At 41.7% G+C, this 19,416-nt stretch overlaps 1 protein-coding gene across 2 annotated transcripts; it reads right to left on the bottom strand.

Moving 5' to 3' along the window:
* Positions 1–2,254: 2,254 nt before the first annotated feature.
* Positions 2,255–16,338, bottom strand: trappc11 (trafficking protein particle complex subunit 11). Of its 2 annotated transcripts, none has more exons than XM_026180916.2 (30): positions 15,963–16,338; positions 15,247–15,475; positions 14,901–15,070; positions 14,733–14,803; positions 14,500–14,614; positions 14,316–14,415; positions 12,838–12,911; positions 12,647–12,743; positions 10,479–10,612; positions 10,058–10,199; positions 9,793–9,886; positions 9,197–9,276; positions 8,387–8,465; positions 8,158–8,212; positions 7,816–7,961; positions 7,515–7,576; positions 7,205–7,337; positions 6,880–7,010; positions 6,382–6,507; positions 6,111–6,304; positions 5,875–6,023; positions 5,670–5,791; positions 5,441–5,560; positions 5,264–5,329; positions 4,685–4,841; positions 4,490–4,601; positions 4,313–4,404; positions 4,007–4,140; positions 3,576–3,743; positions 2,255–3,485 (listed from the first exon to the last, which is right to left on the bottom strand). In XM_026180916.2, exons 2-30 carry the CDS (start codon positions 15,448–15,450, stop codon positions 3,441–3,443), a joined length of 3,372 nt encoding a protein of 1,123 aa, XP_026036701.1. In that variant the 5' UTR covers positions 15,451–15,475; positions 15,963–16,338; the 3' UTR covers positions 2,255–3,440. The 2 variants fall into 2 exon arrangements, with proteins under 2 accessions (XP_026036701.1, XP_080165242.1); XM_080309116.1 differs by having other exon boundaries at positions 16,183–16,200.
* Positions 16,339–19,416: the final 3,078 nt, after the last annotated feature.

Raw genomic sequence — 19,416 nt, 5'->3', positions numbered from 1 at the left:
GTTATGATGCGTAATCATGGGAACAAGTGGGTTTACAAACAGGAGCAGCTGATTAGCATTAGAAAAGCTGAAATAATACCTCAACTGAAGCCAATTGTACTAAATGCACTAAATGTGCACTGTTACAAGAATATTTTTGTTCTATTGCTTTCTATTAATTTATATAATTTTAAGTTAAGCAGGACAGAGTTCTTTTAAAGAAAGATTTACTTATATTCTCAAAAGTTAAGCATGACAGGCTTCTGTTTAAGAAAGATACCTGTTATACTGTGTTAATGTTGTCATTTTGAGCTAAAAATAAATGGCTAAATGATCATTTGTTTCCCATATGGTCATATCACAAAGAATATGCATCTGCTTAAATCAAGTTCAAGTCAAATGGTTAAAAAATAATTTCACACACAAAAAAAGAGCTACCACACTGGGAAGGGTGAAGACAACTGGGTCGCCCGGCCCTGGCCACGAGGTGTCCCTTATTTATTTTTCAGGGAGTTGGCAACCCTAGCTTGTAATGAGCTGCATGTGAGACCGGATCTAAGCAAGGTGAAAAGGACTTTGGCTAGGAAGAGAAATCAAGCTGGTAAGGTTGTGCAGCATGTTAGAGAGATTAAGGGTGCAAATGGATATGCGACTCTAGTGGAACGGATTTTAATTGTGGGTTAAAGGAGAATGATTAGTAGAGGATGCAGACTCAAACATCACGTCCTCTCCTCCACAAAGTTGTTACACACTGAAGGAAGACAAGGTTCATCCAGGTGCACATGAAGGTTTATTGCGCTGAAACACAGCAAAACAGTTCAGTGTTACTGACGGCTTCCATCGTAATAACTGGCCTGCGTTACTTTTGTGAGGGATTATTTTGGCAGTTACCCGTTTGGCTGAGCCGCCACCGCCACCTACTGGCGAAACTAAATATCGCCCTAACATCACATCAGGTGGAAGCAAATGAGCTTTTGGCTCTGTACCATGATGCAAACTGTTGTCACAACAAATAGCAAAAAAAGCTGATTGGGGGGGGACTTGTTCTTAATACCCAAAATACTCAGGGTGCCACAAAGAGTCCGAGCTGTCATCCAGAAACGAACCTACACAATAACTGAAATCATAAAAATCTACCAATAAAACAGCAGTAATTTAATCACTTCTGTGGCGGCTGGGAAATCATTTTTACAGCATTTAATGTAGTCATTACAAGATTCAGAGAGAAATTGTCTTTGAAAAATATAAACAGAATCAATTTCAGTTTTGTATCGTTATGTTTTTTTCTATGAAAAATCTGAAAAGTGGCAAATGGACCCGTTCTTTTACACTTTTTTATACTCAAGCACTGAAAGAGCTTTATATAAGTTTTGGGGGGGAAAGGCCTTTAGAGGTTTCTGTCCAACATTCACACGTTTGTACTCTGCTGAAAGTAACAGTATCTCACCCAAAAATGTTTTAGGGCAAACTGGTGGAGTAGGGCTTGAACCACCAACCTTCCAACTGGTAGATGATCTGCTCTGTCCTCTGAACTTCAGCTTCAGCGTGCGTTCTGGATCTTTACCAAACATTTTATGAGGTGTACAGATTATAGCTGCAGGTTCTATTTAAGATATTCGGTTTCTAAGACACGCATTTCATAGCATTATTACATTTATCTCTTATATTTACCACATTCCACACATGAAATTAAAACACAACACCATATTTTTTTTTAACCTATTTAAGTTTCTCGAATTATATGAAAACCCCAGAGAACATCTCAGAATTGTTCCTGGAAGTCCAGGAATTCTGTAAATCCAGTGTAGACAGGGGAGTCTGATTAGAACCTGCTATCCCATTAAATAATCTCCAAATTTGCATAAGACGGCTTTAGTTTTTATTTTTTCAGCTGCAGCCCCGAGTGTGTACTGGTCTGAGATCAGCTAAAGAACAAAAACAAATCAAATATGGGCTGAGTCTACCTGCATTTGATCCAATTTATATATTAATGCCTATAATACTTAATTGTTCTTAACCCTTTAAAACCTGAACTATAAAATCACTCTTTAATGTTTTGATAATGGAGTGTTTGCTGAACCTTCAGACAATATATAAAAAAATATCAACTTTTAATCTGTATATGAGTTTTAATTTGTATCACATTTGCTACATAAACCATATTTTTGCAATGTAGTCATTAAAAATGTGTCATGCACCTTATATGATTTTAATTGTGAACAATTTAAGTCACACTGATGATGTAGAAGTCTTAAAAACTCACAAAGACACACAATTGGATTTAAAGGGTTCAATTATTTCACGGCCAAAAGGTAAAAAAAAAAACAGCAGCAAGGAATAAAGTTGCATGTAAGAATCTGTACTTATTACTGATGCGCATTCGGGAAACACACAGGCGTCAGACAATTAATAAACTTGAGCTCCTGCTACTATTCGCACACAGAGATCTTCAAAGAATCGTACGGATGTTTTCTGGAAACTTGGTTTATCAGCAGACGGTGATTTTATACCTGTTGATATTTAGTCTGGAACATGTTCCCATCACAAGTTACCATGGCGATGTACAGCAGTAAGTATTAAACCAGCTTTGCAGCGCAGGGTTAGGCCCAGAGTTAACCCTGAAATTCTGCTTCACAGGCCTCAGATGTGATTTTCATCACCTTCCAGGATCAAGTAGGGAAATTTAGCTAGTTATGCAAATGTGTACATGACTACAGTGTGGAGTCACTTTAGCGTGGTTATAATCTGAGTGCTGACAGTACAGCTCATGTTTGGTGAGTTAACAACCTGCCATTTTTGAACCAGCCAACAAGCTTCAGTGAATTATTAAACTTAATGTGGAAAAAACTGCAATTCCTTTATTGGCCAATTAAAAGTATTTAAATTGTTTTTCCTGAATTATAAATATGTCTCTTCTAAACTAGTCTAAGAACTAAGAAGCAAAAATGAGCTGGTATCCGTGTCTCAGACTCAGTCTCGGGCCCTATTGTTAGCATTACCTGATCACTTTACTAGTGCTTAAAATCCATGAACCAAAAGAAAATGGGCAATAGCGACAGGCGTCTCTTTTCTATACCGTCTTTCAGAACCAACTAACCCTTTTCCCACTTCTGAACATTATGACCCTCAACTTCATCGATATAATGTAGCCATTTTTAAGTATGTACAATTGTCTCACACTTTCACGGTTGTACACACAGCAGGTTTAGATCACTTCAGTTTAATCAAATCTTCATCACATCCTATTCATATATTAAACTTTCCTCAAATGTCCATAAAGCTCACATCAGATTCACACACGATCTTAGCTGTTAAATGATCATTGGTGCTCGATGCTTGCTGGTGTTTGGTCAACAGATGATCTAAGCAAATAGTGTCAATCTCTGTGGTATCATACATCTAGAACAGCCTGCAGTACACAATGCTGCTTTTTATTTACAAGAAACACTTTCATTTTCTCCTCAAGCTGCAGCAATGGAGGCGTCGTCCAACTGTCGACCCTGAGGCTGTGGAGAAAGACAGAAACGAGGCTTTAGCCCAACAAGGAAAACATCTCCACGGTTACCTTAGTGTTTATGGGTTTCTATGCGTGTTACCTTGACGAAGATTCGCTGGGGCAGGAAGCGTTTCAGAGCTTGAGTACCGAAGTTGGGGCAACGTGGCAGGCTGATGTTGAGCTGTGGTAGTGTTTGGTAACCAGCCATCAGTGGATAGTAGTTATACAGCATCTCCTGCTCTGAACTGGGGAGGATACGGAGACGCACCTACACACACACACACACACACACACACACACACACACACACACACACACACACACACACACACACACACACACACACACACACACACACACACACACACACACACACACACACACACACAGAGTTTTATATTTACAGATAGATAGAAAACACACACAAGTGCTGCATGAAAACCAGATTTTCAGTACTGATGAAGCACGATGACATCACCAAAACTGTCCATCAACATGACCCGTCAGTCCTTACAGGCGGTGCAGCTGTACCTGTTTGAGACCAGAAAACATGAAGGCATCGGATGGTTCCACGGCCATCTCCACCTCCTGCACCAGAGCCGTTCTGTTTTCTATGTGGTAACGCACAGGAAGAGACTCCCTGACTCGCCCGAACGACGGTAAATCTATAGCCCAAAACATCAAAACAACAATGTGACACCACCAACAGCCAGAGGTTAACATCTTTCACAATAGCAAATGCAAATAATGAGAACATTTCTTGAATTCTACTTCGTGTATTGGAATATTTTCTGTAAAATCAGGAACACTGTGTGCATGCGATGCTTGCATACTGACCAGCGTGGATGTACAGAGGCACCATCTCCAGGACCACATGAGGCAGACTAACTATAGTCTGGATGAGAGGACTGTCTGGACTGGAGGAGTTTCTGTCAAACAGAGTTTTAGAAGTCTGTTCAAGCCCTCTGAAAACCCAGCAGCAGCACGTCACAGCCTCCATTAACGTGTACGTACCTCCTCCATGATATCAGGTACTGCCCTGTAGCCACCGTGTTATTGATGCTGGTCTGTGGCGGGCATCGGAGACAGAAACACTCACTGGCACACTCCCCTGTTTGTAGAACAACTGAACACAAGCGCACACTTTTTACTTTTCAGCGATAAATTTAAACAGGAAATTTTAGGTAACTATTTTAAGTAATCGGGTACCTTCCTGTAACTGTGACTGAAGCTGCGGTGTGTTACTGGTCACAGTAAGAAGCTGCAGAGAAGAGGAAGTCAGGAGGAGGGGCCACGGAGACGACGACACGATGTCAGTCATTAGGAGAAAGGGAATGTCCACTGATACCCGGTCCAACGGCTCAAACTGCAGCAGCACAGCAGAGACAATAATAATACTCTTTATTAGACTTACTATAAAAAGACTCATTATCCTACTTTAACAGGATTAAATTTATTTAATCGAATGCAACATACCAAAGCTCCGGCTTTTCTCTCTACTTTAACCTTTGTCTTACTTCTTTTTTGTCCTTTACTTTGTACTTGGAGTGTCTGTTTCAGTTTCTACAAGCAGCTGTCATACAAACAGGTTGTTGAGGTAGGTGTATGCTAACTTACGCTAATGTAAATGTAATCAGACAAATCTGGATGTTTCTCATTTCCCGCTTTTGTATTTCATGATATTAAGCTTATGCCCTCTACCCTTGCCCCCTTAAAGATCCCCTCACACCTCCCTGACTATTAGTAAAGTCCACGCTAAAATAAAAACGGGGAATCCTAAATACAAACCTTGGTGGAAACAAACTTGACCGAAACCTCAAATGGAACAAGTGTCTCTATGGTTACCGTCTCATCCTGGAGAAGAAGAAAAAGAGAGAGGTGTAAAGCAGGAAAGTAAAACAAATGTTAACGTGTTTATCGCTGAGCCGTCTGTCAGCTGTACTGTGGGTCGGACGAGCTTTCTACCTTGTGACACTTGCACATAATCTGTCGTCCTTCTACTGTGGTGTCGATGCCGTAGGCCACGTGGAACAAGAAGACCCTGGGTCCGGTTGACACACACTTGACAAACACGCACTTCTCCAACTAGAGGCAAACACACAGCTCGCAAACTCAAATTTCTTCTTTTGCTGTGAACTGACAGTGTTGGCGTTTTGCGTGGTATGCTGAATCGACATTTCTTTGTGAGACTCACCTTTTCACCCGGTTTCAGCTCTCCCAGAGGCACATCGGGGAGCAAAGAAGGCGCGCTGTCATCGCAAAACTTTGATCCGTCAAGTGTGACGTGAGTGGTCTGACCTAGATTGGCATCCTGACCTGAACAAGCAAACCAAGACAAACGCTAAATTAGCATTCGTATGCTGCTGTATGTTATTGAAATGATTACAGTACCGATCTACCTGGTTTGAGGCCAGCAGTTAATTTAACATCTTTAGCCATGGCCTCCTCCTGTGATTGGACAGTAAGCTTGATGCAGTACATTTCATTGGTGAGTGCAGGAGGCTGGTGGCTCAGCTGAACAGAGATCTTTGGGACTCTGGAGATGATCCTAAACACAAGAACCATTTCTGCTGATTCGATCCCAGCACGGACACTGCTCAAACTGACGGGTTGGTAATGGCTTTTTCTGACTCACATGGTGCTGTGCTGCATGGTCAAGCTGTCCCAGTCCAGCTCCTGACGTGCTTCGATGTTACGGCCCCAACGCCGTGAACACCTGCTGGCCTGCAAGGCTTCATGTGCAGACGCGGCGTCTCCACCTGCTCCTCTCCAGCTCACAAACACACAGCGACCACTGTCGCCACCCAACATCACCTCGATACCCGTCATCTATGATAACACACATATTAATCAATGTTTCCATCCATGTCTCTCTCTCGCAATCACAAACAACAAAGTCTCCTTACCTCTATCTTCTTACCAACATCTTCAGTTTTTGCCACAAAGCTGAAGTTGTAGCATGTGGTTTTTCCTGGTAACAGACTCATGGCCTCCTGGCCTGACCACTCTGCCACACACCACTGGTTATACTCCTAATAAACAAAAACACCTTTATACATCACATACAATACCCCATCAGTGGTTTATGGCTGAGGGATAGGAAGCTAAGCTACTGCAGCATAACCATGAAGAACAGTGAACGTAAGGTTTATGTTATTTTCAGCTGTCTGCACTAAAACGAGGTGAACACGAACCAGTCTGGGTTTTATTACTGCAGTTTTTTAACTAACATGGTGAGCATGCAACATAATTACAGAAGTAAATAAACACGAGACTGAATGTGTTCAGTTTGTGTGGACTGAGAGCACACCAGCTCACCTGAAGCTGCTTTTGTGGGACGTTGGACAGACAAAGCGCTCCAAGCTGACATCATACCTGGAGGCGGCGATGCAAACAGCACGTACCTGGTTACTGAGGCTGACAGCTAGCTTGCTGAAAGACACGGGATGAGGGCAGTCAGCTCGGAGGAAGACCTGCAGTTGGACAGGCTGGTCCACGTGGAAACTGGGAGACTGGAATTTGGCTTTACACTGGACTGGAGTAAGAAAAAAAGGACAGCTATTATAACCCATTTATAAAGAGATATAGAAGAATGCTGCATCCCATTTTATACTAAACTCTTTCTAAACCCAGTATCGTTCGTCAGCATGCACCTTTTCTTCCTGCCACGTACACGATAAAAGAGGAGAACTAAAACCCCTGTTTTGAGCGAATCGTGTGTTTACTAACTGAATGGGATGTAGTCTTGCACTTCTATAGTTAGTTCGTTCGATCCAGCCAAAGCCATGCGGTCATTCCACAAAGACCTGGCAGCAGTGACAGAAGACGGATCGCACTCCGGCTCAGCATCTGGGACCTCGTTCTGGAAATTAAAATATGTGGATGCATCAATTTTGATTTGACCTCTGCTTAGCTACTCTGAGCTTTACAACACAGCTACAAACTGCAGCTTTTAAGCATTTAATTCCTACGAAACACACTACAATTATATTAACGTTTGAAATCATGAGTATTAGATCGGTGGAACCCTTCAGCTCACCGTGAGGACTTTGATGAGATTCCTCTCAATCCTTGACTTTTGCTCCTCCTTGAGGGTGGAAGCTAAAAGACAAGATCAGCGTGAGTCAAACGTCATCTTTGATATTTTAAACATCCTTGGACAGTTGCAACAAATTTCTCAGATTTACCACACGCAAGTAAGAATGTTCTGAGTGTCAGCAGCAGTTTCTAATACCACCCCACAGATTAAAGGATTGTGTTTTACAGGATTATTTGGCATCTTTTGTTCTTTAACTATTCCTGATGTTTTGTCGTAGTTTTCAGTTCCGTCTTTTTCTCACCTCTGCCCAGCAGCTCCATACAGTAGATAACGTAGTCCTTAATACTAGCCATCAGATAAGCACAGCGTAGAGCTGTGGTCAATATGGCTGTCAGGAGACCCCACCATCGCTCTGTGCGATAGTCACACATCACATAGTCCAACAGCCTGATAAGAAAACACACACAATGGGTAAAGACGATTCTTCACACAGCCTGCTTTCTAAGAGTGAGAGGTAAAGAGTTCTGTTCCCTTTCCCCTCGTGTGAGGAGTTTGTAAGATTCTGGGTGTGACGTGTCCTGCTCTCAGCTTCTATATCAAAATAAAAGTGGGATGTAACTTGGAAAAGCTGTGTCTCACTTACTTCAGCGCCTTGGTGTAGTCTTTTGCATGGTAGTATTCCTCTCCCATCTGCACCACTACAGAAGATACACACAGTGAGACGAGGTGAAACGACACAACAGCTGCGAACTGCAATGTGCCCATATTAAAAAATCACCACAGTGTCGATGTTCTTTATATACTACAGGGATTAGAACACGTCCACCTGTAAGAAGGTAACCCAGCGACTATAAAACGCTAATCATACGCACTGAGGTGGCTCTTCATTCGAGGACACTTGTACTTCTTAAACTGGGCGACGGCGTTGCTGAGAAGTGCTATTATCAGCTCCTGCAGGGGCAGAGACACCAGAGGATTAATTCAACCTGACAGGAACTAGAAGTAAAACACAATTATGAGAATGACACAACAAAGCTTCAAAGCTGAATGTTCATGTCTCTGTGTAAAGCTTTTTCTGCTCTAGCTGGGAAAATGCGTCACATGCAGAGCAGCCTATCGTTTCCTCTGTACAAACAGGACCTCAGCATATGATGTGCCAACACATTTAGATTCCCGCAACACAAAAACACACAATTCCTACATTTTTCTTGCTGTATTTAAGAATTCTATACCTTTGAGTATCTTCAATAGTACCAAGAAAAGCTACTGTTGTAGAAAACAAACAAATCACAGATCTTTACAGGGATTGGCGTTCTGAAAAACTCAATAACCGAACCCAAAGTGCGCTTCCACTGATTTTAGACCAACTGTAGCTTTAGGTAACATTTTCTCACGGATCAGGCACTTTCTCCAATAATGTCTGAACCTTTTAAAAGGCTGCACACTGACTTCTGTGGGCATGTGAAGGATGCACGATGCAAGGATGTCAGCGTCCAACAAACTCTACATTTTAAGCTACTTCACAAACCAAGCTGGTCATTTTCAAATGATTTTATCAGCTACCATGTTAAAAATAGGCTAGTTTAACTTCATATGTAAGGCTGAGGGTGTGTGTCATTAATAACAATGATTTTTTTAAATAAGCAGGACTAAAGCAGTAAAATATTGCTGTGTGCTCTTACAGAATGTGGTACATCTCTCTCTTTAATCTGCAGAGCTAGAATCCCCGTCTTCTCTTTTTCAGCATCTGGAGGATCAATACCTGGAAGTGAAGTGATGCAGACGTAATTACTGAACAAACTCTTGATATTAAGCTTCATTTTGGAAGGTTTCATTAGAAGCAGTGGTACACGCAGCATCAGACAGCAGAAGGATCCTCTCATAAGCTTTCTAAAAGCACGTTGGATGTGTTACACGTGTCCACAATAAAATATTTAGACAAGATCACTCAGGACCTAACAGCTAATTAAAGTGTTCTTTACTTCAGAGAAGCCAGCTGTCCTTTTAAAGCAACAATCTAACAGCAGTTAGTCTGTTTACTGTTGACCTTCACCATAGGGGTGTGCACACGTGTCCTCACAACAAGATAAAGGAAATGTAAACAAAATATGGCCAAATGTAGAAACTCAAAACAGTTTAATCACGCACGGTCACGTCTCAGCTACAGTACATAATATTGCACAAGCACTGTTGTGCAGATTTGTGAATGAAGCAGTAACATTAACAGTGTCTGAGGCCAGCAGTGTTGTGTATTCCATGTCTGTATCTGTCAACATACTCTGTTGTCCCTGCCTCCAAGGTCTCTGGCCATAGAAATCCAGTCCTGCGCTTTGGGTGTCCAGAGGGTCGGGGGAGGGGTAACTTGCACCAGCCTGGAACAACCGACCAATGAAACTGTTAAGCTGTGTTTGATATGCAATATGATAATTAGAAACCTCCTAAAAGAAGCTACGATTCAGTTGCATTTTAAAGCGGCGAGTTCATGCTGTCTTTGGTGTTGCTGGTACACTGAGGCATAGTTACAGTAGCTGTACCGCCATCACCTGACAGAGCTGCTGTGCCAGCTGCTTCCTGTCCTGACTGTAGCAGGCAGCCTGCTGGTAGTAAAATCCAGGGTTCTGGGTCTGGATTGCCGTCAGTCCCAACTTTATAGCTTCATCAAACAGTTCCCCAAATGACTGGAACCTGAACGGGGCAAAGTCGAACAGTCAAGATGTGCAGACATGATGTATGGATGTGCATTATAAATAAACATGAGTCCTTATATAATGTACTGTGTTCATGTACACTCATTAGAGGACAAGTGTGGGGCCTTTTCACTGTGGAGTTTGCATGTTCACCATTGTGAATTAACATATTTTTATTATAAGGTTTAATCACTTCATCTTGTTCCATACAGAGGGTGATGGACTATCGGCCACATGTGTCATTTCTGTGTGTTCATATCCAATGAGCATATCTCACTGTTTAGACATCCACGCAGAGTGCTCAAAGGCTAGTTCAGCGCTGCCGATCTTCTTCTTACACAGGTCGATGTGCTTTCGGAACTGGGCTATAGCATCTAGAGGAGTGTTATGCTGGAAACACAGGCGGCAGATCTGCAGACACCGAGAACAGGAGAGAAACATAAAGGGAGAAGTGTCACAAAAAGTTTAGTTTATAGTACAGTTGGGAGCAATGTTCCCTCTAAGCTGCGCACTGCTGGCACGTCTCTGCGCACAAGAAAAAATCTAACCTGAATTGAAATTAAAATTAATACGTTAATAATTCTGTTTTGCAGTGTGAGTCAGTCAGTGACTGGCTGATTACAACGATGCCACCTTATCCCACAGTCCAGCCAATGATGCGATTCACATTCGTATATGCGCAGCTGATCAGCGTCGGTGACAGGCTATGACAGCGTCCTTATGTGCAGACACCGGTGTTTTAGCAAAGCGGCTGATGTGGAGTGAAGCCACGTTAATGACAACGACTACAACCACTGGAGATGTGAGCAGGACAGACGGAACAACTGACGGACAAAGTGTGGACTTTATACCAGTTATTAAATTGTGTTGATCGGCCACGTAAAACCAGAGTTATGATAAAATATCTGCAATGTTTGTTTTTCTTCCTGAATACTGTCGTTGTTTATATTTCCTACGGTAAAAACGGCGTTTTATAAGGAAAACGCTGGAAAGCCTGTGAACAAAAACCCCGCCCTTTCCTATTGGTGAAAAATGTACCATGTCGACCAATCAAAAAGTGATATGGCAACATGGCATCTAGTTGTTTAGGGAGGGGGAAGTTTTAGGAGTGACGGCGTGTTTGAGATGTGAGTGATTTGCGACGTTTAGCACAAATCTTGTGTAGTTAGTGTGTAGTTAGTGTGTAGTTAGTGTGTAGTTAGTGTGTAGTTAGTGTGTAGTTAGTGTGTAGTTAGTGTGTAGTTAGTGTGCAGTTAGTGTGCAGTTAGTGTGTAGTTAGTGTGTAGTCAGTGTGTAGTTAGTGTGCAGTTAGTGTGTAGTCAGTAGTTTTGTTGTGTGTCAGAACAATGAGGCGCCTGCTGAATGTTACAGGTGTTACAGCAGTGACACATCTGCTGCTGTCAGGCCTGCAGGTATCAGGCTGTTGTTCTCCTTCATCTCATAGTGGACAGAAATTATTTTTTGGAGCGGCACAAATAATTTGTGTGGCATCAGATTTGATGCAGAACAGCTGATTGTTCTGTAAATAGTTTGAAAGGTTTATTAAAAAATTGCTTTGGCTGCATTTTTAGGTAAACAGCTGCCAAACACTTTGTTGTTTGCAAAACTCAGTTACTTTTTTGAAGTAGCTATATAATTAATTGCCCAACACTGGTCATTATTTACTGTATTTTGCAGACAGAGAGTTACAGACTCTCTCCCAGACCACAGACTCATAATATAAGTCAGAGCTTTATTTAAAAAATAAATAAATAAATAAATAAATAAAGTTGTGTTTTCAAAATTGGAGTTCAAGTTATTTTTCCTTCCAATAGTGTTAACATGCTACACAGGACAGGAACTAGATTTTTTTTTAATTTTCATTGTAAGTGGGCTAATTAAAAGTAGTCTAACATAAATGCTGTAATTTGATTATTTTAATAAACATGTAACTTGGGTGGATTCGATGCTGGCGTGACCACAGTGCTCACGTCTGCTGTCGCTCACAGTGGTCCAAGTGTCCGCTCAGGGAGTTTGTGTGTTTGCTCAGACACATGAAACATCAGAGGGAACATTGGTTGGGACTGTGTTTACCAGGACTGTTCGATGATTCATTACTTGTTGTTGGCTTTTTATGCTAAACATCTGGCCCCTGTTCTATTACTTGGCCCACAGGTTGTTTTTGTGGCTCTGACCTCCGTTTTGGATTTACACCAACTCTGCTAACTTGAACTGCAACCATGACAGTAGCTGACATTAACTGCTACCTGAAGAGCCCGACACGTCACCGCGTGGAGAACAAATTCACACAGCCGTGTGTTTGTAGTTGCTCAAGTTGTTTGTCACAACGTGTGCACAGACGTCCCTACTAATGTTGAGTAATTTAAAGACATGAATCTGACAAAAAGTCAGATCCACTGCTGTTTATCTGAAGAACAGTTACACAGAGGACAAGCACGACTGTACCTTGTAGTTGATGAATCCAGCCATAGTTTTGATCTCCAACATGTTGGTCTCATGTGATCGGAGCTCATGCACAAGACTGTAGGCAGTTCTGTAATACCTACAGACACAAACACACAAGATAAACTGATCAGCTATTATTTAGGACGCTGACTATTTTAGCACCTATTGTGAATCTCAGGACACACACTTACTTGAGAGCATTTTGGGTGTCCTGCTTCAGTTCACTGAAGAAAGCGATTTTAAACTGATGCCTGACAAACAGCAGCTGGGAACAGAGAGATTAGAAAGCTGTTCAAACACAATGACTTCTTACACTGTGTTTCCTTCCATCTCTAAGCAGCTTTCTAAACTGTTCTATTACTGGATTCATTTGAAAAAAATATTGAAATGACGTTAGATTAGGTTTAGAATAAGTTTCATTTCAGCAGATTATTTTTCATTCTACAATAATCTGTTAGAGGCCCGTAACCTCATGTGTGACACCTCTGTCTCAACGTCAATGGATCACCCAGTCAAAAAAAATAGGATGAGATAATAGATAATAAGACATGCATCTCTGTATTGTGAAATGTCACAGGTGCGAAAATGTACGCTGAGCCCAAGTATTACTAGTTAAGCTGCACCACTCTGAGAACTATTAGCTGGACAAAGTTTGGGGTCTTATTTTGATAATCTTGAGCCAGGAAAGTTTTGTCACATGATAGTAGTAGTTCTCCTACAATCGAGACACCGGGGGGGAATCAAACTCAAAACAGCTTTCTTTGTGTTAACTGGCTCAACAAAACCTTAAACCCTGCTCACAATCAGATACCAACTTTCTTAGGCTTTGCATGCTCACACAGAGGAGTGTTTGATAAAGCTCTTCTTTAATCATTAGTTAATATGGATTAAACGAGTGCTGCCTACTTCATTCAGTAAAAACAAAAAAAGGCAAGAGTGCTGCTACAAATGAAGCAACAGAGCAATGCTGGTAAGAGTAAACTGAACACGTGATACTCAAGAAGTGGATTCAGTCTGATACCGTCACATAATATATGAGGGGGTCGAAATAACTTCAGTAACCGGCCAGATCATGAATGAATTTTCTAACCTGTGCCCTTTTCACTGTTGTTCCAACAGTGTAAGGCATACTGGCACTGTCAGGAAATACAAAAATGCAGGCAGCACCACAGCACAGGCCATAGAAGACAACAGGAAAAGCCAGTATTCCACACTCAGCATGTTAACTGGTTTCTGAATGGTCTGTCTACAACCTCTGATTGTAGAGCTACAATTTTCAAATAGTGCTGGCCTGATGATCAAATGCAATGCTTGCTCAATTAGCCACATGACATGCTGCCAACCACAGAATATTTGGTGTGATCTTCTCCTTCCTAACTGAGACAATTTAATGTTAGCAGAAGAGGAACTAATGACAGAAAAATGGATGTGCATAGAAGAGGGCAGTAACAATATCGCAGAGTCATCACAGCTTGACTGATTATTTAAAAGATATAATTCCTGCATGCATCCTGTTTGTGCAATTTCTGCTGTGCACTGAGCATTTTGATAGATTCACATTGTTTGCATAGCACCTACAACTGCTGTGTAATAAACAAACGAAAGGACCAGAAACAGCACGAGACCTTTCATGTATCCGTTCACTGTTCACGGAGGAACATATTCATACCTGGTGGGTTGTCTTGTTGAGGAACTCTTTGTGAGATTTGACGCGCCGAATCTCAGTGTAATAATAGGTCTGAGCATGCTCGTAGAACGCGTTCTCCAACCTTTAGAATCACACCAAAAAGATACTCAGTGAAAACACAATCTTCACTTTAAATCAGGTCACCGGCTCAGTCAGTCGTAGGTACCTTATAATGTAGCCCACTAAGTGGTCAGTGTGAGGGAGAACAAAGAGGCTCTTGCCAGACAGATCACAGGCATGACAGAGAGCTTGTGCCCGCTCTGATGCCACCAGGTCCTCTCCTGTGAAACAAAGATGGTAGGTGTCAGCATGGTCTACAGGTTTGTTTGTTTTTTGCATGACTGTGAAATAAAAAAAAGCTGCCATGAGCACATATTGTTATTTTGTAGAAGGCTCTACCTGGAGGCAGAGGAGTTTTCTTCTGGATTAAAACCACAGCCACTTTGGTGTTTCTACCCTGAAGACTGGTCCTAAAGGTAGACAAATGCCACACAACGGAAAAAACTCACTACACATTTCTGAGAAAAAAAACCCCCAAAGGCATTTCACAAATTTCATTTCACCCACCTAACAATCTCCACTTTAGTTGCACATTCAGACTGTTTCTCTTTCCACTGCGGGTCATCCCAGTCCAATTCATAGAACAGGACTACAAGAGCAGGTACCAGGTTTAAATGTTTGTTCATCCAGCCGGTTTTCAGGATGCCTTTAGGGATGTACCACTCATATGATGTTCGCTAGGCACAGAGCAGAAAACAGTATTGTTGATAGCGGTTAGTGTTTTCCTACATTTTAGGAGTGATGCTGTTATTTGCAAGTGTGAAAACGATAAACCAGTAATAGTTTGAGTTTTACTGGGATATAATATAGTGTAAATTTCAACTTGTCAAAGATTTCTCAAACTGCAGCTCACCTTAGTGCGACATTTTGGGTACTCGTGGTCTCCTGGTAGCACTTTGAAAGAGATAGGGACTCTGTCAGCACGACGATTGGCACAGAAGGCATCCCAAATGGCCCGGTGCACAGCATTGTATACCACATCCAGGCCAGTCAAAGCCACAAATGCCATGGGCCGGCAACATAGCTCCGGAGGAAGCTCCCACTGGGACCCTGCCATCCTGATGGTTCAACAATAGATACACCTACACAAAAAAGGGCAATATCACTGCAGCAGCATCAGATAGGCCCATACATCAAGCCAATAGTCCAATCAATAATGGTTAATTATTTCCAATCAATACTCTGCCGTGTTTCAACAGTTTGGCGATGGAAAAAAAATGAATGTATGTAAAATATATTTTGCGCAATCACAACGAAATTCAAGAGGAACCACTGAAGATGAACGCAGGCAGAGGTGGGACAAGCAGCTGAGTATAACAAGTATTTATACTACACGAAACAAAGCGCGACACTTTTGAAGGAAGAAAGTAAACAGACAGGCCTCCCATTTATACAAAAACAGGTTAAATGCGGACAGCACTGTATACGTTCTGACGGCCAGAAAAATACAATACAAATACAGACGCCTGAAGACAGAAGCGGAACTGAAACATGATTCGGCTAACGTTAGTGACACTGCATTTAGCGTCCGTAATAAAACACATACAGAATCACGAAACGACAACATACCTCAGTGCATCACTTCAAATGAATTTGTTAGGGGCGGAGCTCAGCAAGCTTGGTTAAGTTAGCTAACTGTACTTTATGTACTGTTAGCAGATCACTAGCGTTATCTTACAAGGTTAACGCTTAGCGTTAGCTAGCCAATGGGCGAGGTTGCAAATGTACCTAGTACACATACACCAGGTTTAGTTCCACACTGCGTGACTTCTTTCTAGCTAAATTCTACCTGCGGTCACAAGAACACGATGTGTCAACCTCGAAAAGCTAGAAAATGACAGCTACTCTAGAAGCGATTGCTGAAGGAACAACAAACTCCAGCTAGTTAGCGGTCTAGCAGAAGTTCAATATCACTTCCGGTGCGACTTTTCAAAATTAAAGTGCCGTTGAGTACCAGTTTTTCTGTCAGGTGACGTTTTTTTTTGTTTGTTTTACAAGAAGGAGAAATGAGAAAGAAAAAAAAAAGGATACCAATGATGGCTCTACACAAAACCTATACAAAGAAATCTGCTCAATGTCATATTAGAAAATTATGTTTTAGATATGATACACTGAAGAAAATAAACGACTTTGATTATTTGAATTATATTTTATATAATAACAGTATATTATTTGAATGCCTTCTTCCTTTAAAGGTTGCCACAGTGGATTATCTTCCTCCATCTCACTCTTTCTCTTGCATTCATCCATAAACATTCTCTGCAGCGTTCCTCTTTTACTCCTGTCTGGCAGCTCCAACCTTTTCCCAACATATCCACTATCTCTGCTCCACACATGTCCCAAACATCTCAGCCTTGCTTCCCTAACATTGCCTCCAAACCACCCAAACTTGAGCTGTCTGATTGATATAATAAATAAGTCTCACCATCTTCAAGCATCACCCCCACTGTTATATGATAAGTATGATATTTAGCATGTCATTGTTGCATTGCAGTCTACTGTAATATCTAAAGGATATATTGTGGTGTGAAAAGTGTTTGCTCCCGTCCTGATTTCCTTGGATGTCTGTCACAAACAAATGTTTCCAATCATCAAACAAATTACAATATAAGACAAAAATAACACAAGTACACACAAAATACAGTGTTTAAATGAAGGTGTTTATTATTAGGCAAAAAATCCAAACCTACATGCATGATTGTTTTTATTCAGCCACATTTTTGAGTCTGAACCGTGTTTTTAAGGTCACACCATCTCCCACACCAACCGGTCGCAGCAGATGGCCCTGCCCCTCCTGAGCCTGGTTCTGCTGGAGGTTTCTTCCTGTTAAAAGGGAGTTTTTCCTTCCCACTGTCGCCAAAGTGTTGCTCATAGGGGGTCATATGATTGTTGGGCTTTTCTCTGTATCTACTGTACAATATAAAGCGCCTTGAGGCGACTTTTGTTGTGATTTGGCGCTATATAAATAAATAAAATTGAATTGAATTGAATTGAATCTCATTCTGGTCGGGACTTTGACTAGGCTACTCCAAAGTCTTCATATAGTTTTTCTTAAGTCATTCAGAGGTGGACTTGCTGGTGTGTTCTGGATCATTGTCCTGCTTCAGAACCCAAGTGTGCTTCAGCTTGAGGTCACAAACAGTTGGCCGAACATTCTCCTTTAGGACATTATGGAAGACAGCAGAATTCATGGTTCCATTTACCACAGCAAGTCTTTCAGTCCTGAGGCAGCAAAATAGCCCAGACCATCACATTACCATATTTTACTGATAGTATGATGTTCCTTTTTAGAAATGCTCTGTTACTTTTAAGTGAGTTGTAATGGGACACACACCTTCCAAAAAAGTTCAGCTTTCGTCTCGTCAGGCCACAGAGTATTTTCCCAACAGTCTTGGTGACCATCAAGAGTTTTCTGGCGAAAGTTTTTCAGCAGTGGTTTTTGTCTTGGAAAAAAACGCAGGCCATTTCCCCCAGTCTCTTTCTTATGGTAGAGTCATGAACACTGACCTTAGACGAGGCAAATGAGACCTGTGGTTCTCTGGATGTTGCTCTGCGGTCTTTTGTGACCGAGTGATCGCTGTGATCTTGGGGTAATTTTGGTCAGCCACCAAAATTAAGGTTCACCACTGTTCCATGTCTTCTCTTGTGATGGCCACATGACACCAATGCTCCGATACAAGCTGCTAACTTGAAGTTGCATTTTCCTCGAACCGCCGCCTCAAAGCTTGCTCCAGTGCAGAAAATCACACGCGATGTTTTGACCACTTGGCTCACATAAGTGGTCAAAATCATCAATACTGCTACGTAACACGAGACGCTTTGTAACACCCCAGTGCCATGTGAACGTGTGTTTTTGAAAGTTGTCAGCAAGAAAATAAAGAAAAGCAGTGGAAAAAATATTTTTTGTCATTAAAAATCTAAAAATCCCAATCCCATGAACATAATCACACCCTCTGTTTGTATAGAAGCAACTGATCTGTCAATTCATCCAAAATTGTATTGATATCATTCACACAAACCTTCGTTACACTCAGCACACGATTACACTGTTTGCTGTTCCCTGTTTTGTCACTAGATGTCACTGAAACAAAGCTTTTAATGAATTCATCTGTTTTCTATACAACTCATGAAGTGGTTCAATACTGGTTCATTGCTTGATTTGCACATCACTAGTGTTGGCCATTTGTGGATAATGGCTCTCACTATCATTTGCTGGAGTCCCACAGCTTTAGAAAGGGCTTTATCATCTCGTCCAGACTCTGAGATCTCAATTGCCGTGCTTCTCATTTGTTCCTAAATTACCTTGGGTCATGATATCTGGCTTTTCAGGATCTTTTGGTCTACTCCACTTTGTCCTTCGTAAGCGATTTCCTGATTAATAACAGGCGTGGCAGTAATCAGACCTGGGTGTGGCTACAGAAATTTAGTGTTTACTTGTGTTATCGTTGTCTAATATAGAAATTAAATAGCAAATATGATTAATATTTAAATGATCAAACATAGAAGATCAGAAAATGAATCTTCAAACTTTGTAGCTTTGGTTTAGATTTCTGTACAGAAAAAAGGAAGCAACCACTGTTGTGGAAGCTAATGGAGTGTTCACGCTGGAGTGTTCACGCACATCTTCAACCTTTCCCTCTCTCTGTCTGTAGTCCCAGCCTGCTTCAAAATGGCCACCATCGTCCCTGTACCCAAATCCTCCACCATCTCCTCATTGAACGACTGGCGGCCTGTAGCCCTGACCCCCATCGTAAGCAAATGCTTCGAGAAGCTGGTCAGGGACTTCATCTGCTCTGCACTACCCGACTCACTGGACCTTCTACAGTTCGCATACCGCCACAACAGGTCCACTGATGATGCCACAGCCCTGACACTACACACTGCCCTGTCACACCTGGAGAAGAGAGACACGTATGTGAGGATGCTGTTTGTAGATTACAGCTCAGCATTCAATACCATCGTTCCCTCGAAGCTGGACAGGAAACTGCAGGATCTAGGACTGAGCAGCTCCCTCTGCAGCTGG

The sequence above is a fragment of the Astatotilapia calliptera genome, chromosome 2 (assembly GCF_964374335.1).
Source record: "Astatotilapia calliptera chromosome 2, fAstCal68.1, whole genome shotgun sequence".
Lineage (NCBI taxonomy): Eukaryota > Metazoa > Chordata > Actinopteri > Cichliformes > Cichlidae > Astatotilapia > Astatotilapia calliptera.
Note: the sequence above shows the minus strand (reverse complement) of the source record. Positions and strands in the feature narration are given on the sequence as shown.